General features: G+C 45.5%; 1 protein-coding gene across 1 annotated transcript; it reads right to left on the bottom strand.

The window, feature by feature from the left end:
- Window positions 1-822: 822 nt before the first annotated feature.
- On the bottom strand, window positions 823-27,475 carry OTULIN (OTU deubiquitinase with linear linkage specificity). The gene is made up of 7 exons (XM_024578518.4): window positions 27,215-27,475; window positions 18,952-19,028; window positions 12,981-13,075; window positions 9,125-9,268; window positions 5,991-6,116; window positions 3,873-4,142; window positions 823-1,350 (listed from the first exon to the last, which is right to left on the bottom strand). The coding sequence occupies exons 1-7, from the start codon at window positions 27,340-27,342 to the stop codon at window positions 1,156-1,158; spliced, it is 1,035 nt and encodes a 344-aa protein (XP_024434286.1). The 5' UTR covers window positions 27,343-27,475; the 3' UTR covers window positions 823-1,155.
- Between the last annotated feature and the right edge of the window lie 481 nt (window positions 27,476-27,956).

The raw sequence follows: 27,956 nt of genomic DNA, 5'->3' as shown, positions 1-27,956 counted from the left end.
TGCTCGGCCAGGCTGCCCGCGGCCCTGCAGCTAGCGCTCGCGGTGGGAACACTGCCTCCCTCGGGCCTCCCAAGTGCAGTCAAGGGCAGGTGCAGCTCAGCCACACTTCTGCACTCAGTTTTAGTGCACCTCTCTGCTTAAGCTAACTCATGAGAAACCTCAGGCCCTCTGCTGTTACTCGTTCCCTACCAGCAGAGGAGTTTCATGAATTTGGCAAAAAAGAAGAAAAGCATAAAAGGGGCACAGGAAGACCTGGATCCAGCTCATCCCACCCCTGAAGTCAGATGAGTGCCTGCAGTCATTCAGCCTTGGTCTCCTCCTCTAAAGAAGCAGGTGGAGCTGAGCGCTGTTCTGTCCATAACGGTGAGCCTGTGGGCTGCAGAACAATAAACAGCTCCCGACACTAGAGCTCCATCAGCCACAGGCAGCGCTCACCCGGCTCACAGAGCACCACTTGCACCCCGCACCAGACCCGGTGTGTCCACTGCCTCAGGCACCTAGCATGTCCTTGAAGGGCAAGGATTTCCAGGTGTCACCACCTCCCTCCTATTCCAGCACCTTCTCCAGCCTTTAAGTAACTCACTTTGGGGCCCAATTCTTAACCTTCTATTAAATGATCTGTCTAGAATTGGTTTAATTAGTATGTAAATCCAAACCACTGCAAGACGGGACTAGCAGAGGATGTTCAGCCTGTGCCACTAAAAGACTCCGTCCTAGAATCAGACCGTGTAAGCAGACTGCGTAGCAAGGGGGCCACAGAGACCCGCTAACACTGAAACAAAAAAATTCCTATCTTAAAAAAAATCAAAAGCCAGCTGACTGTTAGAGAAAGTTTGATCTGAGATATAAAGAACATATTCTTCTCCAAAATAAGTCTCTTTTTACAAAAGTATTTGTTTTATGGAAAAGATATAGTTTGTACCTTCCAACAAATGTGCTCTGAAGGCACCAGTACAACGTATTGCTTCCTAATGAGGGAGAAACTTGGTTGACTCATCATCAAAAGCTAGTCTCCAGAACTCCTTAGGCCAGCTTGGCTCACAGGGCGCAAGAGCTCCCATAAGTCATTCCAGGAGACTAGCAGGCCGAGGCCCGAGCCGAGGAGCTGCCTGCACACCTTGGCCCCCACTGCCAGACTGTCCAGGGGCAAGGCCGTCACAGACTCGTCTCCTCACACACTCGGACAGGGATGTTGTAGTGCCGATCGTCCTCAGTGATCAGGGTCACCACCGGCCAGTCCCTGGGTGGGTCCGTGGGGTAGACCGTGATGAACTCTTCGGTGCTGTACTTGGAAAGCCGGTATACCCGGATGGTGTGGCGCACAGCATAGGCGAGAAGGAACATTTCAACCTGGGGGAGCAGAGCAAACGGGTAAGTGGAGGGCAACCACCCTGAACGATGCCACTTACTACCTGCTCCATGCCAGGTCTCCCAGGCAGTGCACAGCACGGCTAAGCCACAACCTTTCTTCCTCTCCATGGGCCCAGCCCCTATCCTCTTTCGTATGGTCATTATAAACAAACAGATCACCGAGAATGGATCATATGTCTGATGAGGGACTTATAACCAGAATTTACAAAGAGCAACTCAAAAGTAAACCAAAAAATGACCAGTTCACAAATTGGGCAAAGGATCTGAACAGGCAGTTCTCCAAAGAAGACATGCAAATGGGCAGCACGCATGTGGGAAGTCATCAGGGCCAGAATCAAAACCACAGGGAGGCGCCACTCACGCCCTCCAGAGTGGCTGGGAGGAAAAAGGCCACCAGTGACTGGGAGCGACTGCTCATCAGGTGAGTGCTTTTCTTTTGGGGTGATGACATACTCTGGTACTTAATACAGGTGGTCGTTGTACAACATTGTAAATGCACTAAAGGCCCCTGTGCTGTACACTTTAAAATGGTTATTTGTATGTTATATGAGCTTCGCCTCAATGAAAAAGAAGCCTTAGCAAGGATGTGGAGAAATGAGGCTTTGAAACATTGCTAGTAGGAATGGCAAATGACAGTTACTTTAAAAAACAGTTTGAAAGGGAAAAGGACTCATGGACATGGAAAACAGTGTGGTGACTGCTGAGGAGAGGGGCATAAGGGGGTTAAATGGTAATGGAAAAAATATAATGAACATTATATAAAAAAATTAAAAAATAAAAGTTCGGCAGTTCCTTAAAATTTTAAACAAAGAATTACCATATGACCTAGCAATTCCTAACAATATACCCAAGAGTACGGAAAACATGTCCACACAGCACAAATGTTCACAGCAGGACTATTCATAATAGCTAAACAACCCAAATGCCCATCAACTGATGAAGGGATGAATAAAATGTAAAATATCCATATAACAGTACTTGTCAACAGAAAGGAATGAAGAACTGACCCATGACGCAGCATGCGTGGCCCTTGGAAACATTGAGCTATGAGAGAAACCACTCACAAAAGCACGCAGTGTATGGCTGCACTCACATGAAGTGCCCGCAACAGGCAGGTCCCTGGGGACAGAGAGTAGCCTGTGGCCGCCTGGGACTGGGGAGAGTGGGGGAGGGGTGCCCATGGATATGAGGTTTCTTTCAGGGGTGATAAAAGGGTCTCAAATTAGACTGGTGCGAAGGCAACCAAACTCTGTAAACATACTAAAAACCACTGCGTTACACACTTTAAAAGGGTAAACTTCATGGGAGGTAAATTATATCTCAATAAAGCTGTTTTGTTTTTTTTTTTTAAAAGGGACTCTCCATTACAGAGGAGCATGTGGAGACCCAGGAAGGACTAACTTCAGTCTAAAACGCAAAACATGCTCTGCCAGGTTTCTCGCTGCAAGGTGCTCGCTACCCGCTCAGGAGACGGACATAACCTACGTGACAAGTACAGGTAACTTCTAAAATGATTATCTGCAGGCCTGCCTGACCCAGCGTGATCACCACCTTTGTTCTTCCTCACAGACCAGGAAAAGGCAAGCCAAAGAGTCAGCCATGGAAGTAAGAGGGTAGCACTTTGGAAGGATAGCATTAATGCTGCTTTAGTGGTTAGCTATTCAAAAACAGAAACAAAACAAAACAAAAAACCCTAGGCTTTTTAGGGCAATATAATGAACTCACCAAAGACAGAGAGTGCCAACTGTTGGCTCACGGGACAACACTGCACTGGGTCTCTGTGTAAAACTCCGAGCTTAGCTTTTCCGTAAAAGGTCCAAGAGCAGGCTGTGCTCTCCTGGCTAAGGTGACTCATGTCTATTTTTAAAGGACACTGGCTAATACAGCTACAGCCGCCGAGATGAAACAAGACCCTTCAGATGTCCCTTCCAAGTGCTGCTTGTACGTGTAGACTACCAGAGCCACAACTACTGATCCCACCCACCACGCTGCGGAAGAAAGCCCAGGCTGAGATAACCGTGGTGGTTCTAAAATAGGTTCCCAGTTCTTTTTCATGCACTTCCCTTAAGTGTGAGGTGAGTTAGTGACTTGCTAACAAACATAATACGGTGTAAGAGATTGTGTGTAACTTCCCGGATTAGATCACAAAAGGCATTGTGGCTTCTTCCTCACTCTCTACTCGAATCACCGTCTGAGAGAAGCCAGTGGCCATGTTGTGAGGACACTACAGCACCACTGTCTAGAGAAAGCTGCCCTAGACAAGGAACCACTACCCACCAGGGAAGCATTGAGGCCTCTCGCGAATAGCCAGGCAAGGGAGCCATACTGGACACAGGTCCTCCAGTCCCAGTGGAGGCCTCAGGTAACTGCAACCACCTGAGACCCCAAGCCAGAACCATCCACCTAGGCCGTTTCTGAACTGCTAACCCCAAAAAGCTGTGAGATGTTTCATAGTTAAAGCTGGTGTTTTGGACTAATACACTCCAAAAGGTATAACTCACCTGTTCAAGGCCACCAGTGTGTCCCACCTGGTTTAGATGGTTCCTCAGTAGCTGTCCAGGGTCACTTGATGTGTCCCGAGCAAACAGAAGCACAGAGAAAAATGGTACTTCCTTTCCCTTTTCTTTATCATCATATAGTTCAATGGCTCTGTTTAGCATTAAAAATTTTACAGCTTCATAAAGGCTGTATTCTTCCTCTTCATTTGTGAACAGTTCATCACAAGCTATCTGTCTTGCTTCAGCAGTTCTCAGTTCAGCCAAGCCTGCCCACTGCAATAAAAAAGTTACAGAATAATTACATTTTTGTTCCCAAGTCCCTGGTACACTTCCATCCTACTAGCACAAAATCATTTTCAAAAGTAGGCGACCGTGGGTCACGTGCCCATGTTCACAACATTCAAGTTCGCAGCTCGCACAACGGCACCACTCTTCAGACCACACAGATTCCTCATTCAGCTCCTGCCCGTTAATTTGGGACGAAAGCACAATGCACCACGCAGAAACACTGGCACCAGGGAACGACAACTTTGAATCCCTAACATGCCGGGCACTGAGACTGAGCCAGTCCATCGGAAACACTTATAGAAGACCTCGCGTGCATGAGTGTGAGGCCTGGGTGTGAAGCTGTGAAGGACAGCTGAAATTACTCCTCTCTGCAAGGGGCTCCCAGGTGCAGTTCCCCAGAAACCCCAAGCCAACCCTGAAAAGTGAAGATGGGCAAGGAAGATTATGGGGTTTCCTGAACACTAGTTTATAAACTTAATCTTATAACCTCTTAAAGATATACATGAGTTTCAAATGAGTAAATCCATTCAGGCAATTCTTATCGACTCCTGATTAAGAATAGAGCAATGCTAGGTATTCAGCTAAAATAGGCAAACTCTTTACATGCACAATAACCCCATAAATACACGTACTTTTAAGTAAATGAGAATAAAAGATGCTGACATAAAACTAGTCCTTATGAATCACCAGTAACTACTACTCCCCTGAAAAACCATTAAAACTTTACATTCAAGAGTGAATTTTAATGGCAATGGCTGGAGGCACAGGACCCTCCAATATTTGGGTTGAAAGCTGGAACATCTCACATTTTTCCAGAAGGAGATCAAGGTGCCAGTCAAGAGGAAGGCCCTAAAGTCGGAGTCAGGATGGGAAAGCCAACCACGGGGCCTGAGTTTTCTCATGTGTAAAGTGGGGTAACCACAGCAGCAACACTTTGGCAGCTGTGACAATTAAACACGTAGTACGTTCAGTGTATGGCCTGGTCCATAGGAAGTGTTAGTAATGCTGGCTCAGATTGTTAATGAAAAACTTGCATGTTATTTTAAATTGAAATCACTTCAACATTCTCCAAAATGAGGATGTAGTGATAGCAGACAATTTCCTGAGAACGTAAGAGAAAGAAAAAGGAAACTGTCACCAGTGGCTGAGCTGAAGAGCCTTCCCGCTCACTCACTCCCACGGGGCCAGAGCTCGGCCCTCAACCATCCACTGACCCGGGGAGTGAATGGCATGGGCCTCCAGCCCCCACAAATGCTGTGCTCTGCCCAACCAGCAAGAACAACAGACTCCCTGTGTCCTTCCCTTCCTCCCACTTCTTCATCATAGTGTTCCTTTGACATGAACTTTCCAGTCAGCACTTTGTCAGTGCAGACTAGGTCCCAGGCTCAGTTCACTTGTCAGTAAGGTATTCCTGAATGCCTACTATGTGTCAGGCTCGGGTCTAGGCCACCTTTCAGGGAGCTGAAATTCTAACGGGGGTGGTGCCATGAATTCCTATCCCTGATATTACTGTAAGAAATAATGACTAAATGTATCCCTGAAACTTGCCAGTATGACTTACCACAAAGACTACGTTTGTTATGGCTTCCTTTTAAGAAAGTTAAACAATTCATGAAACAGAGCATTTCCTCCGAGAATACGTGATGTTGATATTTCTTAATTTGACCAAAGACCTCACCAGAAGAGTTTGTTGTTCAGACAAAACTATTTTTCTCAACAAGCAGCCAAGAGCGTTTGGTAATCCACTTAGTGAGGACTAAGAAGGGGTCTGCTGGGGCGATTAGGAGCAGGAGCTTTGCACCTCTCAGGGGAAGGAAAGTACATGTTCCAAACCTTCTTCCTTAGCAGAGTGAGGGACTCCTTAATTTTATCGACCAGGTCCTCGCTCTTCCCCTCAAATTTCAGCCCAAGTTTCCACTGTTTGATCCAGCTGTATTTGCTTGTGAGTTTTTCTGGTAACTGGAGTATCAAGAAACAGAGAGATAAAAAATGTTAACCTTCCAAAAAGTCCATCACACAGTCCAAGCTGTAAGAAACCATGAAGCCTACAAACCTACCTTCGTCTCCAGGGTTAATCCCTGCAAATCTGTCATGTGGGTTTAGAATGCATCACCTAAAGCTGGAAGGCAGGCACTCAGAAAGTACCACCCTAGGAGGACTGCTAGAGTGAAATGGTGCTTTGGGTTGGGATACAAGAGCACAACCTACCCCGCGCAGGAACGCCAGCCAGGAACGCTACACAGCACTTGGTGAGAGTCCGTGAAGGCGCGTCTACACAGAAGCCTCTCGGTTCACTGGCAGCCTGCCTAGTACTCCCTAATGCCTGACTCTGGAAGGCGCTTCTGGGCACGTGATGTGGTCCAGGATAAAGTAAAAACCTGCTCCCTTCCTGATTAGGAAAATAAAACCTAATTTTGATATTAACACACATACTCAAAGTTTTAATATTAATGAAACAATTATCTAGTTCAACTGCTTAATCAATACAGTGAGATAAAAAAATAGAACCGAGAACAAGCAGCAGGGGTTTAGGGGGCTGTGATGGCCCAGCTCATTGAAGAAGCAACAGCGGAACCAGCACTTTGCCTGCTTCCCTTTCCTTTCCTGGAGCATTTGTTACTTTCCCCTAGTCGTCAGTGGAATGTGGAGTCTGAAAGGCAAGCTGGGACACAACTTGACGGGTGACAGCATGGGGCTCAGACTCTCCCAGCAGCCCTGGGTGTGTCTGCAGAAAAACCCATGTAATTAGGCTGGGAACAGGCATGTCCGGTCACTGCTATAAAATTTAGAAAGGGACAAAAAACGTTTACATTCCAAGTCAAAAGATCATTAAAACATAATTCTTACACTATCCTATGAGGAGCCTGAGCTTGTTGAACAGTTATAAATAGTTTTAAATAAGACCGTATGTTCGGTTCCTCTGGACTGTAAGACACTGAAGACCTTTCATAAACAGCAGTTCCAGTGTTACCTTCTTAATCTAAAGTAATCATGTAAAACGAAGGCGGTTTCAGGTCCGCAGAAAACAAACCACAAGAGGGATGTGAATTCCTCTTCAGGTTACCACAGTGACGCTGACCCACACTCACTCACTAAGGGGGGAGGGGCTTATCACGATGAAAAATGACCACCCAGGAAGAGCCACCCAGCTCTGTACCCACACTGTCCTGCATTTCGCCAGCATGTGAGCGGCTCTGCTGCAAACCTTCAGTTAGGTTTTCAGATTTATCACCAGAACCTAAGACGCCCTCAAGTGGCAGCAAGCTGAAATCGCAACTGGTCACAGGGAACCATGCGTGAGCAGAAAATTCCTGGCTACAGAGCTATGAGCTGGGAATCGAGAAAAGGGAAGCCCAGGAGCCCCTCTGACCATCATGGGGCACTGTGCAGGTATCTAAAAAGGAGGCACAACATTCGACTGAATTACTCAGGAGACCCCAAAGATCTAACTACACAGCTTTATACAGGTGTGCTGATTGCATACCAGCAGATAAAATGGATAATCAAAGGATGGGCAGGTAGTATCTTCTGCCGACCTGTCCTGGTTTTGCACTTTGAGGATGTGTGATCCCTCATCCACCTAAGATACTTCTAATTAGCTTAGCTGGCAACCATTTTTCTCTAGAAGTCCTCTTTATTCTAGGCCCCTTCAACTTCAAACACCCCAGCTCCTTTAGGTGCTCCCAAAGGGAGATGAATTGTCTTGGTCATACTCCCATCTGTCCTGAGGATGCAGGCACAGAGCTGCACTTGCTCCTTGAGATGGGAGCTGACCAGCCCACTTCAAGGCAGGACTGTCACTATATTTTAAAAGTGCCCCTTTTAAAACAGAGCTTCTCTATCCACTGCCGCCCATCACATCGGGTGGGCTCGTTACGGGGATTGCAATCAATTAAGATGCTGATCCCTGTTTTTGCCCCCTCACAAGTTGCTGGTAGGGCAGATCTCCCACAGCTAGCACTTTTGGTTTTGTTTTTCCTTTTTAAAAAATATATATAAGCTCCCTGGCTGGTGTGGCTCAGTGGATTGAGTGCCGGCCTGCAAAGCAAAGGGTCGCTGGTTTAAATCCCAGTCAGGGCACATGCCTGGGTTGCAGGCCAGGTCCCCAGTGGGAGCCACACAAGAGGCAACCACATATTGATGTTTCTCTCCCTCTCTTTCTCCCTCTCCCTTCCTATCTAAAAATAATAAAATCTTAATATATATATATATATATATACACACACACATATATATATGAACAAGACTTCTGATTTTGTCCAATTAATGTCATATTGTCGGTTCTGCTCAATCCAAACTCTCTTGGGATATTCTATCATGCAACCTATCACGTTACCTCATCTGATGTGTGTCATGGACATCTGACACAGTAATACACAACTTCCTGGGGCGTCACTACCACAAGGCCGATTTAAAATACTGGACAAGGCCTGCATGGGACACAGCCCCTGACCTTTACCTCCCCAGGAAGCCTCCCCCAGGGTGACATCAATCGTCCCTCTTCTAGGCTACCGTTCAACCCCCTACTAAGCAAATTCTCCTAACACTACGCAGAGGGCACTAGTTTCTTGAACTGGTGCTAGAATTACAGAAATCTGCATCCTAAAACCCCAGCAGACTCAATATACGTGGGTCCAATAAAGGGGGTGTATATTGTAGAATATACCAACCCATTCATGCAGATACCCTGAAGTCAAACCGCTCCTAAGTGCTTTTTATAAACTCTAAACACCTGTCAATTCACAGCTCAATTGTTCAAATAAATTTTACCATTTTTCTCTTCTGGGAAATACTATTTTTGGTTACTTCACTATGCAAAATCACCGCAACCACACAAAACCAAATGAACCCACACGCTGACGTCATATAGCAGAGAGGACTATCGCCGCGCAGGGGCAGAAAAGGGAAGTCTGTCTCACAAAAACGACTGGAAACATTGCGGACTCAAACCTGCAGCGGCAGCGTACCAGCGTGAGCTCCGGAGCCTGAAGCCAGGAGGGCAGCGCTGCCGGCTGGCACATGGCCTGGAACAGCGTGGCCCTCAGCGCACAGTAATTATCTCCGCGGACTTGCCGTATGGAGGTGAACTTCTGAGATACCACTTCGTAGCCCTGGGTGAAAGCATCAAAGACTTCAAAATGGTTGTTACAGACTTCAGGGAGAGTTTTGTTCCTGTGGAAAAACGTGCCCCGTTCCCTGAAAGACTGGAAAGAAGACTGGCTGAGTCCCTTGTGTAAGACATTCTAATTCCTCCTTTATTAATCAAAAGATATTAACAAATGTTAATACTGTACAAAATATTGGCACACATTAACAGATGCAACACACTAGAACATACAAAATAATACACCAAGTATCATCAAAACACTAACCGCTCCCAAAGCTGGAGTTACACGTCCCTTTCTAAGCAACTGTCACAACACTTAGGTACTGATAAACAATATCCTGTAGGGTTAATCAGTGTTTAAATTGACCCTAAACCTTTAATGAAGAGACAGAAAAGGAGAGACGTACTAAATTTGTACCTCCGTACAGCACCCCCCCCAAATTTCCATGGCACATCTTAAAGTCTACATACACCCTGGCCGGGTAGCTTAGCTGGTGAGAGTGTTGCCCCGATATGGCAAGGCCGCAGTTCCAACCCTGGGTCAGGGCACATATACATGAACAACCAATGAGTGCATAAATAAGTGGAACAGCAAATCAATCTCTAAATAAGTAAATAAATAAAATTTAAAAGTCCGCTTGCTAGGAGTTATCTGGATAATTCTGCTAGATTTTTTTAAAAAGTGGATTTAATTGTCACTCTTGTTCAGTCTGGAGGTGAAAGTAGGAAATGAAAATGTTCAGTGACATGCTCATCACTCAGAAACAGACATCCAGCTGGAACATTCTGAAGCATACTCGCAAAAAGGCCACCATAAAATCCTAGCGACCCGGCCCTTACGCACCCTGATGACCTGATTCCTCTGGCTAGATACTGCTCAAACATCAGAATCAATCTCACCGCTTCCCCCAGCTCACTTGTTTCCATCCTGCCCATCCTTCCCCTTCTCCTGCTCTTCCTTGACAGTCACTGGATACCCTGCTTCCGGCCCTGCACTCACACAGAGGAAGAAGCGCCACTCTCACCCTGCAGACCACCATCCTGTGGACTGGACCCTCATTAGCAATTGTTTTCAAGGTTCATGCCACAGGACGATGTCCTCAGTAGATATGAAAGTACTTCTTTATAACAATAAAATTTTGAGAGTCCCATTTTTATGGAGTGGCCCAATCAGTGTAACAGATATGGTCCGTCAAGCTGACTCCTGTCTGCTAATAAGCATCTCTTCCCTGTGGGGCCCCCAATTACCCTGAACACTCACAATGGCTAGTTCAACAGCAACTGCACCTCTCCAGATGCACAAATTACTCATGCTATTTCAGAGGTGACACAAACTCTTAAAATTAAATTTAGATTTATACACACCTCCAAAAGAATATCCAAAACAAAAACAGATAAATAAGGATGGAAGAAAGAACTGAGATCCAAGCTGTATCAGGCCCTGAGATGCTCTAATTACTGCCACAGGTCCTGCTGTGATGTTTCCCTAACTGATGTGCCTTTGATTCTTTGGTCACTGAAAAGTCCAACCACAGAGCCCAATCTTTCTCTTGAAATAAAATGACAGAGGAATAATTTCAGCATGTGTCCCAAAATATGGAATATTTGGAAACCTAGGAGTCATCTTCAATTATGGAGCTTTAGGTGCCCGTTGTTGGAACAGATCCTTTAAAGAGACTGAGGTCATGAAACAAAATTGTAAGTCCGTGAGAGCTTTTCTGGGGAAGATGAGAAAACACAGGCATACCTCACAGACACTGCAGGTCCAGTTCCAGACCACCACAGTAAAGTGAGTGTCTCAAAAAGCGAGTCACAGGACTGTTTTGGTTTCCCAGTGCATATAAATTTTTACAGTATACCACAGTCTATTAAGTGAGCTATATAGCATACTATCTAAAAAGCACTGTACATATGTTAATTTTCAAAAAAAACCCACAAATTGGTAGTTTACAAAACAGTCACAGGGAGGTAAAGTACGGCACAGGGTTATAGTCAATAACACTGTAACCGTGTACAGTGACAGCTGGGTACAGGCAGTATGAGAAACACTTTGTAAAGTATATGATTATCTGACCTCTACGCTGTACACCTGAAGCCAATACAAAGTAATAAGGAATTAAGTTGTAACTGAAAGTTTAAAAATTTTAAAACAGAATAAAAAAACATTTTATTGGTAAAAAAAATGCCAACCATCATCTGAGCCTGCTGGGAAAATGGCATCGGTACACCGACTTGATGCAGGGTCGCCACAATGCTTCCATTTGTAAAAACGCAATAAACCGAAGCACAATAAAGTGAGGTATGCTTGGGTAGCTTAGACACCTGGTCTACTGGTTATCTAGTTTGATTCCGGGATGAAGGTTGTTAGAAAATCTATGAGCGGCCGACACCCATATTCAGCAGACGGCCTCACAAGTCTAAATGTTCTTAACCTCTGGCAGGAACTGAGGGCCCCTGGTACTTCACGACTGAGCTCTCTAACGAGAAGAGCCAACAGCCCGGACTGGCAGCGAGCAGAGCTGCTGCTTGCTCTCAGAGCTTGCGAGGTGGCAGCTACACTCTGAGAAAGCCCATTTCGGGCAGGCCCGGGCAGCTGAGGGGCCTGCTGAAAGATGTGCGTCACTTTCTACAAAAACAAGCCGAGGAAAAGAACAAATGTAGTCAAACATTTACAATCCTAAACAATACAGTTGTAAACAAAAAATGTATTAGAACATTCTGTCAAAGATGATAGATCAGTACCTGTGCATCCGAATTCATAACGTAAATAAACCCAAGAGAAAACGAACAAGGGGTATGACACAAGAGGTGGTGGACGTGTTAGATTGAAACGGTCATTTTTTAAAAATTACTGATTTCAGAGAAAGAGGAAGGGTGGGAGAGAAACATCAATCAGTTGCCTCCCACATGCGCCCCAATCAGGGATCAAACCCCCAAACCAGGTATGTGCCCTAACTGGGGACTGAGCTCACAACCACTTGGCGTACTGGATGATGCTCCAAGTAGCTGAACCACCCGGCCAGGGCAAAACTATCATTTTTGCAGCTCGGAAAGGTCGAAAGGTAGCAATCTGCATGGTTCACACTATTAAGGAACACAGGATTCAGGGGGCATTCAAGGGCCACCAAGACGGTGTGCAGTGGGAGTGAGTTCAGGGGTCTGACCGGAGCAATGACCCAACCCAGTTACAACAGGACCGTGTCAAAGGACTCCTCAATGTCCCGCAGCCTTGGAGACTCCCTTAGGGTCACCAATCTACGCAATGGCGTTGGGAGATGACAGCTCCTGGGATGCCCTAAATGAAGGCAGGAGTTCCAGATCCCTGTGCAGGAGGGACCAGGCTGCACTGGAAGGCATGAAACCAAACCCAGGTGGGGACAGTCGGGATAGGAAATCTTTTACCTCACCAGGCCAGAAGGGCATTCCCAAGTGACCCCAAGGGAATGGCTGGCCCGACTCTAAACAGCGCGGTCATTTCTGTGATTTTCAAAGAAATCATGCTACTAAGAAACTGATGCTGATTCTATTTTAATACTGTGACTCGAAAAAAGTCCCTTATCTTTGGAATCTGTTTCCTCATCTCTAAATTCAGAACACCAGTATTTACATAGTGAAATAGCAGTTTCATAAATAACATCTAAAAATTGAAAGGGCACACTAAATAATTATCTATGATAGACTGACAGACCTGAAATATGTGCATCTAGGCATCATACCTTTTTCATACATGTAGCATTTTGCGTATTTCCCCTCCATTCTTTTTTGCAGTAGTCCATGATATCCATTTCAGGAGCTACACTTAATCTAGGTTCTGTGAAAGAGTCAAACAAAAGGGGAGAGGAGGAAATAATGAAACAAAGCACAATCAGAACAGTGGTACTGCTTTACGTGGGAATTACTCTTCTCTCACTTCATTCCAAAAACTCCAGGATCCTGCTTCTGCCTCCCACCTGGTCCAGACCACTATCCCCTCACTCCTAGGTAACTACGGGTGAGGTCCCCCAACGGGTCTCCCTTATCCCCACAGGCAGCTGGACTGCTTTTAACCTAGGTTGGACGGTATCTATCACTTCTGGGTTCCAAGAGCTCCCAGAGCCTCCCATCTCAGCTGGAGTGGAACCGATGTCCTTGTTGTTTACAGTGGCCCTCTGCCTGGTCCCTCACTGCCTCTCTGGCCTCAGCTCCCACCACTCCCTGCACTGCCAACTCCTGCTCCACCTGTAGCCTCCCCTGTACTCCTCCAACACACCTAGTTCTTCCCCAGTACCTGCTCCCACACTCCATGCAGGTGTCTGCTGCTCACCTCTGACACCCCTGTATCATAGTATCGCACACCTTCACACTATATTCCTTTTACACTGTTTTGTTTTCTTCTTGGCACTGATCAATATCCAAACTATTTCTTTTTCTGTATCGCCCGGCCCAGCCTCACACCCACATCCACACCCACGCACGGACACAGTAAAACATGAGCTTCTAGGGGGCAGGGACTTGTTTTGCTTCCCGTCTGTGTCCTCAGCACCTGCAACTGCTTGGACACAGGTGACCATGAATACTGTTTTGATCAATTAATCACGCAGTGCTCTGAGCTACAAGAAAATACATTTAATGATTTGTAATTAGTTTTTCCCATCCATTCTACAAAGAGTTAACACTTCTGTAACAAAACATATATTTGTTTTTATTAATTCATAACCTGTCCTGATCCCCCCAAACTACAAGTTATTAATAAGCTAGAAAGTAACAGGGCTCTCAACGTTAGCTGAACCACAGATCTCACTTGAATCTCAAACACCTCCCCAAAATTAAAAACACAGATTGTGACCAGATAAATGATACAGTAGGAGAACGGCCTTTGGATTGTCCTTGTTGCTTGGGACCCGACTCTGTGGCCTATGCCTATGCAGGCACACACACGCACCAGTATGTCTATGTGCGGGTTTTAGTAAGAAAGGGAAGTACATTCTCAGGCACATCTTGACTTCCTTTTTAAATTATTGAAGTAAATGTTAGCTAAGAAATCAGGATATAAACACAGAAGTACCTTACAACATATCCACTCCAGAGGAAATGGTACATAAAATAACAACATATTATATTCAGCTCAATTCAACAAATATTTACTGAGTGTTAATACACATCAAGCATTGAGCAAGGAATATGAAGGCACGAGGACGCAGATTCTGTCCTGAATGGGCTTAAAGACCGCTGAAGAAGGAAAAAACAGGCATTCACGAGCCAGGGGGCGGATGCTGAGATGACGGATGGAGCAACACAAGCGAGGAGCCCCTAAGCCCTTCTTGCAGTTCAGGTAAATCAAGGTTTTAATGTCAAACGTTAAGAACTGCCTATTTTTTTAAAATCTCATGGTGAATTCCTTCATAAGGAAAATAAACCTTGTGTGTAAAAGGGGAAATGACACACATACAGAAAACACAGATTTACCTGTGGCATTAAGTCAGGATTGGCTTAGCAGTAAATAGACCCCTGAACCATTATACAGAGACCACAAATTCCACTGCTGCACAGCGAATCTTCAAATAAAGACGGATCATTACTGAAGTTCAAGGAAGATTTTTTCAGTGTCTACTTACTAGACGGAAGAGTTGCCTTGTATCTGCCCTTCCACTCACCTCCCCCCCAAACCACGAGGAACCACTAATGTCCAGATTTGAGGACATTTACTGGGCCATGTTCTCCTACCAGGGAGTGCATGCTTCCTGCTCAGGAGGGGCCTCCAGGGGAGAAAGTCCAGCCTTCCTACTATCCTTGATTGCAGCCCTCATTCCTACACAGGCCAAGACAAGACCTGGCCCCTGGGCAGGGGGAACAGGCCCACCTCGGGACTGAGGGAGGAGGCAGAGGACCTCCCTGCCCAGAAGGCAGCCATAGGCCACAATCCTGTGCTGAGTCAGATGCGTGAGGCCACAAGGGGGAGGAAATGAGGTACACCCTGCACAGCTGCTAGCACCAAATAGCACTTTCATTCCCATTCTACTGCTCTTTTTTGAGAGGGGGGCTCCAACAGCCACTGCACGCCACCCTCTAGGCCAAGGGTGGGAGGCGCAGGAGCAGCTTAGAGTGCACCCAGAACCTTTCTTTATCTAACTGCAACTACACAGACTCTATGAGGGAAGAACATTGCTAATGGGAAAAAGCGGGGCAGGGCTGAAAAACAGAGTGGTAACCCGGAGATACAATAAACAAAAGGTCTGGTTCTTAACCACCATGTGGTGACAAGGATCAGGCCCTTGGAAGATGGGATGTTGAAGACGAACCCTCCGGAAAGCAGAGACTCAACAATACACTATGAAAGACCGGGTAAAACTGGGGGGAAAGGGCAAGAATTGCAAACCTTTTCTATAATGAGCCAGACAGAAAATACCCTAGGCTTTGGGGGCCATGAAGTTTCTGTCACAAATACTCAACTTTATCATGCATGAAAGCTACCCTGGACAATCTGTAAACTAAGAAGACGCAATAAAACTTTATTTACAAAACCAGGGGGCATATCAAATTTGGCTAGGGAGCCATATGCTGACCCCTGGAGAAGGTGAAAAAAACCTTTTCACTAGCAAAGAGAGAACTTAGGAAAACTTCCTGTCTCGACCTGGGCTCTGACAAGGGGGAGAGGAAATCTCCCCTGAGAATTCACACCCACAGGCTGGCTCCCATACAGGGACAGGGTGTGAATTCACACTAGCCGCAAGACCATGGAAACACAAGTCTAAATATTCACATAAAGTGGCCCAAGGGAGGGTGACCTCTGGGTGCCTGGCAGAAACAAGACCAAATTCTCTTGCACTCAAGCCAAGGTGCACAAACGCTCTACAGATACGCAAGCGCTGAGCTTATAATTCAAACTTTCAAGAAGTAGAAAATAAGCAAAAAATATTATAACAATTGGCATAAGAAGACCTACCAGGATTTTCAGAAAATGGAATTAGCAGGCCTAGAAAAGCATGTTTAAAATGATTAAAGAAATAAACAAAAAAATAAAATAAAAAACATGAGCAAAGAAAAATAAACTATCAAAAACAACCAGGCAAATTTTGGGGGAAAAAACCAGGACATTTACAAAAAAGAAGAACAAACAGATCTGAATAAACTGTCCAGAATGCAACAGAGACTACAACATAAAAACATATACAAAAGCATGTGTCACTGGCAGCCTCGGATGACAGAATGAGGGCTCGCAAACATCTAATTAGAGTTCTGGTTTTTTTCTCATTTTAAATATAGTTATTCTATTGGTTTACACACTCATTAGTCAGTATTATTTTAAAGTATATTTTATTGACTATGCTATTACAATTTTCCCAATTTTCCCCCCTTTATCCCCTCTCCACCCTCTCTCCAGCATTCCCCCCCATTAGTTCATGTCCATGGGATGTACATATAAGTTCTTTGAATTGTTTCCTGTACCATTCTTAACCACTCCCCATCTATTTTATGCCTACCAATTATGCTTCTTGTTCCTTCCCCCACCATTCCTCCCCTCCTCTCCCCACTCCATGAAAACCTTCCATGTGATCTCCATTTCTCTGATTCTGTTCCTATTCTAGTTGTTTGCTTAGTTTTTGTTGTTTTTCTTTTTGGGCGGTTCAATTGTTGATAGTTGTGAGTTTGTTGTCACTTTACTGTTCATAGCTTTTGATCTTCTTCAATTGCTTAGATAAGTCCCTTTAACACATCATATAATAAGGGCTTGGTGATGATGAACTCCTTTAACTTGACCTTACCCACTTTATCTGCCCTTCCACTTTAAATGATAGCTTTGCTGGCTAGAGCAATCTTGGATGTAGGAGTAAATACAGAGAACTGGGAAAGGGCGATATTCACAAAGGCAATGGCTCAGAAGTCTCCTGAATTGATGGAAAACTAGGCACCCAGGGATGCAAACAGAAAAAAAATCACAAGCAGTATGTTTAAAAAAAAAATCTACACTTCAAGATATCAAGGAGAAACCCCCAAGACAGAGAGAAAACAGAGGGAAAGACAGATTATCCACAAAGGGTTAGTCTGATGCAGTGTTGTAACCACAACAGAAACCACAAGACAACACAATAAAATCTTCAAAAAGATTACAGAAAACAACTATCCATCTGGAGTTATTCAAGAAAGTGAAATAAAGAAATTTTCAGACAAACAGAGCCCCCTCCCCCCCGCCCCGCCCCAACAGACTCACCCAGAGGCATTTCCAAAGGGTGTTATTTCAGGATGGCAACAAATGAACCCAGAGGGCTGAGGTGCAAGAAGGAATATAAACCGGCCCATTTTAATCTCAGACTACTACTGGAAGTGAGGGCTATACTAGCAGACAGAAAGGCATCGCCAGAGCCCTCCGAGTGAAAAAGAAAGTGAGAGGTCTCTGCAGATGTAGCAGGAACACACAGGAGCCAAACAAGATTCCCTCCTCAGGAATATGGCTAATAAGGACTCTGCAGCGGAACTGAATTTTGTGCAACCGCAGCAATGGAAGCTGAGCGTCCTCTGCCGTTTTACGGAGGCCCAGAACAGTGCAGCGCAGGAACGCACTTGACTGACCACTACAAAGAACCTTTCCTACGGCCACCAGTGAGGAGTCCCACCAACTCCTTGTTGAAGAAGACCTGAAAATTACCAACAAAACCCCACTTCGTATCATTCCTTCCTTACTACACATACGGTAATACTTTTTTACCGTGCAGGGGTAATACTTGTTAACCATGCAGGGGTGTCCAACCCATGGCCCAAGGGGCACATGCAGCCCAGGATGACTACGAATGCAGCCCAACACAAAATCGTAAATTTACTTAAAACCTTTTTTTTTTGCCCATCAGTTTTCGTTAGTGTTTGTGTATTTAATGTGTGGCCAAAGAAAACTCTTCTTCCAATATGGCCCAGAGATGCCAAAAGGTTGGACACCCCTGCAAAAAGTAAGCAGAAGCTAGCACTCAAAACGAACCAGTAGAACCCACAGAATACACAGGTAATAAGAGAGAAAATGGCACTTGTGCATCATCTGTGCCATACCCCAGACCGAGGCATCCCCCCTCTGCTCCTGCACAAGGCTAGCCAGAGAAGCAAGGAGGCACTTCACACACAGCCCTGCTGGCCATGCCGACGGTGGAGGAGGTCAGGACGTGGACATAATGCCTCACCTTAGTGGCACTGACGGGTCAAGGGGCCCTGGTTGGGTGAGAGGAGCAGGCATGACCGAGCAGAAACCTGGACATGAAATCGTGAAATGACGAGAGAATCAGTGCCACTGATCCCATGACCATTCTTTCTTACGGGTCGATCGAATTCTCGTGGCCATGAGATGCAAAGACACGTTTCTCCGCACACCCGCCCACCCGCCGAGCACTGCACCGCAACTCCAGACTCCCCTGCAGGAGTGTGCGGCGGTCAGCGACTGACGGAGGGAGGTGTCAGGAGACTGGACAGATGTGCACAGATGTGAAAATGACATGAATGTAAAGAACACAGGGAAAATATTACTACTTTCATTAAAATGATAAAAACCTCAGGAAACAGCATTCACCAAACAGACTTTAGCAAAATGAATAATCGTTGCAGATAAGACCATATGCATGTTTCCCAGGAAGTACATCTTAATATTTTATGAGAATGGATACACCGATTTAACAGCATTTTCCATCACAAACAGTAAGAATTCTATAAATAAAACAATTCCAAACGTACCTGGTAACCCTCTTTCATGTATAGGTAATTCTTTCTCCTTTTTTATTTCATCATCAGAGCGATATATGTCCTCCTCACTGAAATTACACCAAACGAGACATTTCAAAAATTTGTGGCACTGACATTTTCCCTCTTATCACAATGTGCAGGTGCTTAAAAATTGACAAGACATTTAAAGTTCAATTTTTTTCATATTACACAATGACAACCTGATAAAATATGGGCGTTTCATCTTAGATGCTCATGTTCCTATCATTCCGCTTCAGAGTGTCTTACTTTAAATAAGACCTTTTAACATCACTCTATTTGCTGCCTGGCCCTGGGGTCACTTTAATTGTAATGTCTACTTATGCCTCATTTGTATATGAAAGCATCTCAGCATGTGTCTCATCAATGAAGCAGCGTCACAATTCTATCCAGTTCCAAGAATAGATACAGTGCTATTAGAAGTATTACATAAGAATGCAGGCCAATGGCCCACTTTAATGTCACAAGCAAATCTGACAATAGCTACTCTAAAAACAATAGTGGAGCATCAAATATTAAGCCTCCAAAGCTAAAAAAAACCTCCCAAGGCTCCTCCTCCGTGATCCCCATATTCAAGCAGCCACCTGAGGTCTGTGGAGCATGTCCCTACTGTCCCACATACTGCTACTGCTACCACTGCCACTGACTTGGTACTTTTGCAGTAGCTCCCATCTCACTCAGCAAACTAATGAGAGTCCACTCAGCACCTGAAAGGCAGAAAACTCCCCTGGGTGCTAGACGAGCATGAAGCATCCTTGCTTCTGGTTTTAGGGACTTCTGGTTTTTAGGGTGCCTTCTCTCCCCTCAGCATACACCACATGACAGTGATGGGAAACAGAAACACTATCTTTGCTGAAGCCACAAGACATGTGAAAGTCCAAAACTGGACGAAGGAGTAGTAAGTAAATGACGGAGGACAGGGAAGTCTCGCTGCCTGTGGAAGGGCATCTGCCGAAGGCAAGACCAGTAAACCCAGCAGATCCCTGGAAGGGCTCAGAAAGTGGAGGTGCCAAGTACTTCAGGAGGTATGGGAGACACCCAGAGCTGAAAACACGGAAACTGGCTGATGTAAGCACAAGGAGTAACCAGGTCCTCAATTCCTTACACTCCCTCCCAAGGACAGCACACCCCCATCCTCACACAGGACGGGAGCTCCAGGCACAATGGAACACAGGAGGGAGTTAATAGGATCAACACACAATAAGGAATTAAATGAGCAACTGAAACACACCAATCCCCAATTCCCTTAGCTTCCCCAACCCCCACCCTGTTCCTTGTCTACGGCCTAGTACAGCTGGGGAAAAGAGGAAGGGGTGAGAGGGAGAAAGGGACAGATAAAGCAGGGGTGCTAAGAAAGGTGGCGAATCTAACATCCCTGCCTCTCCCCACCCCACTGAAACCTTCGATGACTCCCAAAGAAGTAGGAAAGTCTAAAATCTGGACCCAACCCACCAGTCTAGCCAGTATTCCGTGACTTCCCTGCACACACCTGCACCAGGCCAAGGTTTCACAGCCTTAAGCTTTCACACCTGTGGTTGGCTCTGCCCATTCCCTCTGCCTGATGGGCACAGGGCATAACACATCAGGACACGGGCCATGTGGTGACCCTGCTGTGGATGGCCACGGCTGGAATGGCCACCCCGAGTTAGAGAGTCAAGGTTTAACCACTCCTCACACCAGCCCGTATTAGCTGTATGCATGAGCATGGAACTAAGGTAATTACACCTCTCAGAGCCTACATTTAACCACTGGAAAGGAACCCACCTCAAAAGAGTGTTGTGAGGAGACCCATGTAAAATACTTAGCACTCAAAAAAGTTAGCTATTCCTATAAATTCTCATACTACACCCACTGGTGCAAAGTATTAATAAACAATTTGCTCAATGACCATTTCTTATCCCTCTTTTTTCTCTCAAACAAAGGTAAGGGGGGGTGTGTGCCTATTTTTTTAATGTTCTGGGGTGGGGGGGGGTCATACTAGGGAAAAGGTACTTTCCATGTGCTCTGGCTGCAGTCAGATTTCAAGTAAAAGGTGTGATGTCACCCATGGAGCCTGTGCCAGAGTTCAAGGCAAACAGAAACCACATTCACGGAGACTATACATCAAACACCTAAAATAAAAGGTGACTAAATGTGTTGGTTCTCGGTTCACTAATGTAATGACATCTTTCAGCTACCTTGCTAGCTTTATCAAGCATGAGAGAAATTCTGACCCTCTAAAACAGACACTCAAGTGAGTCACTTTCAAAATACTGCCTGAAGACGACTTCGGGCAAGGGCTTCCCTAACTGTGGCCTCAGTTTTCTCATCTTCAAAACGAGACGACTGGACAAGATCTGTGTTCTATACGGTCTACATCAGTGATTTTCAGCCTTCTTCATCTCCTGGCACACATAAACTAATAACTAAAATTCTGTGGAACACCAAAAAATACGTTTGCCGATCTGACAAAAATATAGGTATAATTTTGATTCACTCACACCAGACAGCTACTTTTGTGTTGGCTGATATCATTTTTTTTTATTTCACAATCTAAGGGGAAAGAGGTCAGTGCTCCTGACTAAATAGTCAGGTATTGCATGTTTTAAAAGTCTTGCAGCACACCAGTTGAAAATTGCTGATCTACACGATTCCTTTCCCAGTTCTCACTTCTAAAAGAGTAGGAATCTATTTGTCGACTTTCTATCTTGAGCGAATTCTGTGGCTATATTTCATGGACGTTTGGCTCTACTTTTCCTCTTCCTTTTCAATCTACAACATAATCCAAGTGCGATCGCAACACCAGTGCCCAGTCAGAGTTCTCTGAACAAACATTTCTCAGTACAGCCACAGGCACGAACTCCCACAAAGGTCAACAGGAGAGGAACGGAAAGAAATCAAAGGGAAGACAGAAACAGAAAGTGAGGTTACTGGAAATTTAAAAAGCAGTGTTTCACGATCTACAAAAGCAGCAAACAGAAATTAATGAATGGGTCCCAGAGTATATTCAAATTATCTTAGCCACATCTAGGCTTCTTTCAGATCACGTGCACAAATGTTTGCTAACTTTCAAGGCCGCCCCAAAAAACTGTACTATGGCCTTTAAAGTCCACCTAAAAAATTATCCTAAAGCTGTATTTCCTTGGAGAGAAAATAAGTTTTAAGTTTTAGCAATAAAGCTCAATCAATATGGTCAGAAAAGTTTAGAGAAAAATGAGATAAGCATTCCACATAAGAACAACCAACTAAAGAGAGAGGTGTGAGAGCAAGAAAAACTAATTTTATTTAAGAAAATACTTCACTCAATAAACTTCTGCTTTTTTTTTAAAACACTCACCCGAGGATATGTTTACTGATTTTGAGAGAGAGAGAAACATTGATTTGCTGTTCCACTTATTTATGCATTCATTAGTTGCTTCTTTTTTTTAAAAGATTTTATTTATTTATTTATTTATTTTTAGAGAGGGGAAGGGAGGGAGAAAGAGAGGGAGAGAAACATCCATGTGTGGTTGCCTCTCGCACGCCCCCTATTGGGGACCTGGCCCAAAGCCCCAGCATGTGCCTGACTGGGAATAGAACCAGAGACCCTTTGGTTCGCAGGCCAGTACTGAGCCACACCAGTCAGGGCTCACCAGTTGCTTCTTGTATGTGCCCTGACCAGGGACCAAACCTGCAACCTTTGGCATACTGGGACAACGCTCTAATCAACTGAGCCACCCGGCCAGGGCAATGTTGCATTCTAAATTATAACCTTCCTCTTGCTCTGTTCAAAGGCCTGCATTAACAGTGAAATTTTGAAAACTTAATTTAAAAAAGCTTACTAACTATAGACAAAATTACACTATTCCTAAGAACAAAAGCTAAGCTAAAAACACAGAGCTCATTGAAGCAGAAGACATTTCTGTAGAGCCAATTTTTCAATTTGATACAAGATGTTATATGGAAAAAGTCAATGCTGCAAAGCTAACAAGACAGAATTTTAATCACTCACCATCATGAACATTTGCACCAACTTCCCCTTACTTGTCTAAAAAAATTAAACTGAGTATGAATTTGTTCAGCTCTCTGGACTTGAACACTGCAGTTCATGCTTAACTCGACCCTGTCCTAGAAGACTAATGGCCCAGGCAGCGTTGGTGAGACAGTGACAACCACTGTGACACTGATGTACCTGACCACACAGGAAAAGCAAAGACCACTCAACCCAGCCTTTCCACACCGCTTACCGGTTCTCGAGACGGTTGAACAACACATCAAGTGCAGGAAAGTACCAGCACCCAGGCCAAAATTCCACCTCCCTTCTGAAACTGGACTTTCCATGACTGGCTCATGCTATTCCACGTGACTTCCAAAGGTATCTGGGGACAACCCTGAACCCTCAACAATGAGGTTTGATTTTCAGAGATAACCAGGCTCTAAACCTGGAAGCAGGCTCTATATCCAGGTGGGGGAAGCAATGGGAGGGAGTAGCTGTTACTCCATCAAATATGGATCCTAGGAGTTCCTGAAGTGTGAGGCGGGTAGAAAAACACATTGGCACAATAATGTACTTAGCAACAACCAGGAACAACGGTTTAACAATTTGTTATTCACAGACCTTTTGAGAATCCACAGCTTTCATCAGAACCTCAGCCCAGAAAAATATAAATACACATAGAATTTTTCCTTGAATTTCAGGTATGTCCCCACCCCCCAACCCACAGTCAGCCTATGGACCCCAGATTCAAACCCTGGCCCAGTATCAGGCAGACAAAGGCCATGGAGTAGTCTCACTTCTCAGTTCCCTAAGCATGTCTGGCCTGACCTCCAATGATGCCTCAGGACCATCTTGATCCTCAGGGACCATAGTATGGATTAGCTTAGCTAAGACCAAGAGGTGGATATAAGTGGATATAGGTTTCATATGAGGAGTGGGGATAAAGTATAAGAGACGTGATGATACAAGCAATGAAGAAGCTTCAAAAAAACTTCAATTGAATGTGGTCAGACCTAAGACATCTTTAAATCGGACCCTAAGTTATCTTGTGAGCCATCCTCAGGGCTGTCGGGGGGATGCCAGTCAACCACAGCCCTCAGATGAGCTAAGGAGTAAAGAAAGGAAGGAAGGAAAGGGGAGATGGATAGAGGGAAGATTTAGAAAGTAGCTCATCCATATGGTTATTAAGTCATTTTTCTCCCTTGCTAAATATAGTGAGCTTAGTCCAAAGCAGAGATATTCAACCTGTTTCACCTCATAGTACATGTAACCGAATTACTAAAATGTTGTGGCACACTAAAAAATATATTTGCTAAGCTGACCAAAAAACAGGTATATTTCAATTCATTCACACCAGATGGCTATTGTTGTGCTGTCTGTTGTCATTTTTTTATTGGATAATCAAAGGGGAAAGAAGTCAGTACCCTTGACTAAATGGTCAGTTACTGCATGTTTTTCGTGGTTTTTATTGTTGTTTTTAATCTTCACCCAAGAATATTTTTTATTACTGATTTTAGGGAGAGAGAAGCAGGGGGAGAGAGAGGGGCAGAGAGAAAGAGACAGAAACATAGATCAGCGGCCTCCTGCCTGTGCCCCAATGGGGGATGAAACCCACAACCTAGGTATTGGGAATCAAACCCGCAGCATTCTGGTGCACAGGACAATATTCCAACCAACTGAGCCACCTGGACAGGGCAGGCACTGCATGTTATAAAAATTCTTGCAGCACACTGGATGAAAATCACTAAAGGAATCCGTATCTCACAGTACTGCCTAGGAAATGATCCATCCCTTCCCATACCCATCACCACACACTTCAAAGAATCACAGCCCATATCATTAATGGCTACAAAGTTGGGCTATGGTTTGTATTCACAATCACTGTCTATTGAATGCATTAAAAATGACTGCAGGGTATCTCATCTGCAGTTTTATGGTGTTTCATATATTCAGGCGCAAAAATTTTACACAATTCCTGTGCAGACCAAACCCAGTTCTTTGAGTGAGAAGAGACTTGGCTCCAATGACAGAAAAACGCAGTTTAAAAATTAGTTTAGGTTGTAATTCAGGCATTACATTATGTATTTAAATCTATACCCAACTATTAGGCTGCATTTTTCATCGTGTAAGAATTGATGTGCACACATTATACTGCAAAGTATAAAACAGGCGGTTTATATGATACAGTAAGTACAGTTTCTCCAGCCCTTTAGAAAATATCACAGAGCAAAGAGGCTTACAGCCTATATAACGGGCAAGAAGGCTCAAAATATAAAAGGTTCAGAATTTGTTGACACCTGCAATAATCTTCACCTCCTTTCCCTTGCTCCCTCCTGTGTTCTTATGAGAGTTAAAGGAGAATAAGCTCATCAAAGACAATGAAAGCAGGGAAAAAGGAAATTAAGCCCTAAATAAACTGCAAACTGAAACATCTATTCCAGAAAAGAAAAATCTTAAGTTTGCTGTCATAAATCATGTCCCTCTGCCTGCAATGCTGAGGAAGCCAGAAAAAGATGGGAGATTCCCACCCAGACGCCAGGGAACTGGGCCCTGAACCTGCTCCCTGTGTCTCCCTGATCAAACTGGACCTATCCATCCACAACTTGGTGTCGCAATGCGTAAGATGACACATCTAGGCTGGTTTTTTTAGATTCCTTTCAGCGCTAAGTCCATAATTCTACTGACAGCAGACAGAAGAGGCCACAAAACCTCTCCATCAGGAAGGAGTGCTTCTTCCACACCATGACCCATTTCCCCAGGTGCTCAAACTCAGGGAACCACATCCAGCAGGAGAAGTTGCCGAATAACTATGCATACTTTGAGAAATGTAATTCTGTCGTCATAGTTTCTGTATTAGCCACGTGGCATGAAACTGTTCAGGTGGAGGCTGAGCAGCACCGTCCAAGGGCCAGGGCCCTCAGGTAGGGGAAAAGTGAAGTAGTAGCAGTTAGGGGGCAAGGGCTGTGAGGGGGGAGGGGCAGAGGCAGAAGGTGCTGGGCCTACTTTACCAGCCGGAGTCTGAGATAGGTCTCCAACTTGGGGAGCAAAACTGGAGATACAGGTCACATCAGCTCACACATGGGCCTGCTCGGTGGTTTCAACTGAGTAAAATAAAATGCTACTATTGAAAAAATCAGGGCAGTCCACACAAAAGTCAGGATAGCTGGATCTTTTTAAATACAGAAAAGTCTGCCACTGTAGGCTGAAACGTAGCAGACCTAACCTGAACAAAGATGGGCCCTGCTTTCCAGGAACACCTGTCCAGCTTTACTCAGTTGACCTGCCTCACTCCTGGGGACAGGAGTTTGAGATACCCTTACTCTAAATACTTCCCAGTGGCCATTAAACGTGGATGACAACATCCCAAAGGGTATGGTGCTCAATAAATGAGTATGTCATAGCCCACAGTAAAGCAGCATGCAAAGGAGAGTTATAATACACTCTCTGCATAGCAGGCCTGCAATGGACCCCTTTTAAGGAAATGCAAAGCTAAAAAAAAAAAAAAAGCGCATTTAAGTGCACCTTACAATTCAATTTCCCAGCCAACTAAGCTATCTGTCAAACTGGTTATCTGAGTGCTTTCCTCAATTTTGGAACTCAAAGGCATTTGGATGGGCCTAGAACTTGAAAAGTATAGAAAAAGTTTCAGCCTTCAAGTTTATGTTCTGCTTCCACATCCACCCCCTTGCAGAAACTATAAAAGCTTCCGATTTATGCAGCCTTCTTCACAGTTCTGCAAGGAACTGGGCTAACCGGCACAGTACGGCCTTCCGTATTTAACAATACCGGGGGAGAAGGGCTATCTGGTGAAGCCGTTTACAAGCCAACCAGATTTGGGCCAGACTCCGTCCAAAATCTATCCAACAGGCGGGACGCTCATCAAGTGCCGACTTGCCTCCCAAGAACGCACGTGTCGCGTGGCTCAATTCTCCTACCCAGTTGAAGGGAAAATCCACTGGGTGTTAGTTATAATACGCTTCTCGGTTTTGTTTCCCAAGCTGCCGGAGCTTTCTTTAACTTTAGAGCTATGGAGATAGCCAAAACAGAGAGGAAGAGGCACTAGGTGCCCATACTTGTGAGAGGGACCTTCCAGAAAAACATTTGTACTTGGACACTGGACGCAAGTGTCTTTAAACTCCTCTCTGTCCCCGACTAGCTTGCTTAGAATCAAGGGTACAAAAGACCCTCCTCCGGCTACTCCCTAGTCCACCCCACGCCCAGGCTTCCAGAGGGAACCAGGCCCGGCGCCCCGTGCCACCCCCGCAGCGCTCCGCAACTCACTGCTCCGCCTGGCCCAGCACCACGACTCTGGCGGGGCCGGGGGACGCGGCCCCCGCCTCCCGCGCCAGCTTCTCGGTACCGCTTGCGCCTGGCCATGCTCCAGGCTGGGGCATGGTCCCCCGACTCATGGGGTCGCCCGTGACGGCAGGAGGTCAGCGCCTCCGAGCGATCCAGAGCCCTTACTGTCAGGGAGCCCGACCGAGGATGCCGCTGCCGCCAGCGCCGCCCGCTAGCTTCCGAGAGTGCACCGAGCGCTTCCGCGCGCGTCACCGCTGCCCGCCCCGCGGCCTCTGACCCTCACCGAGGGGGCGCGGCCCGCGAGGGCGGGTTGTCCAGGGACTCGAAACCTGCGCATGCGCTTGCGTGAGCCGGGCTGTGGGCGTGGAGGCGGCAGGCGCGGCTTGGCCACTGCGCATGCTCCGCCCCTTTGAGCTATCATTTTGCCCTGAATTTGCTGTGCTTTCCCCCCCCCCTTGTCTTCGAGGTTGCGGGCATCCTGCGGCATTAGAGGAGAGAAGGAGTGGTAGTGCGGCGGGACGCGTCCTCAATTAGGAGGACCAGAAAAACCTGCCCGGGGTGTGCAGGGCGCTAATGTGTTTGGTCATCATGCAGTGTCACTGTGGGCTTCCGAGCGTCTCTCTACGCCGACCTGGGTTTCCTCAACTATAAAGAGAGGGATGTGGTCAGACTGAGTGATGCACGGCTTGGCTGGCTTTTCTTGAGTAACACTTCCTTCAAGATC

The sequence above is a fragment of the Desmodus rotundus genome, chromosome 1 (genome assembly GCF_022682495.2).
Source record: "Desmodus rotundus isolate HL8 chromosome 1, HLdesRot8A.1, whole genome shotgun sequence".
Classification (NCBI taxonomy): Eukaryota; Metazoa; Chordata; class Mammalia; order Chiroptera; family Phyllostomidae; genus Desmodus; species Desmodus rotundus.
This window is presented reverse-complemented; position numbering and strand designations above follow the sequence as displayed.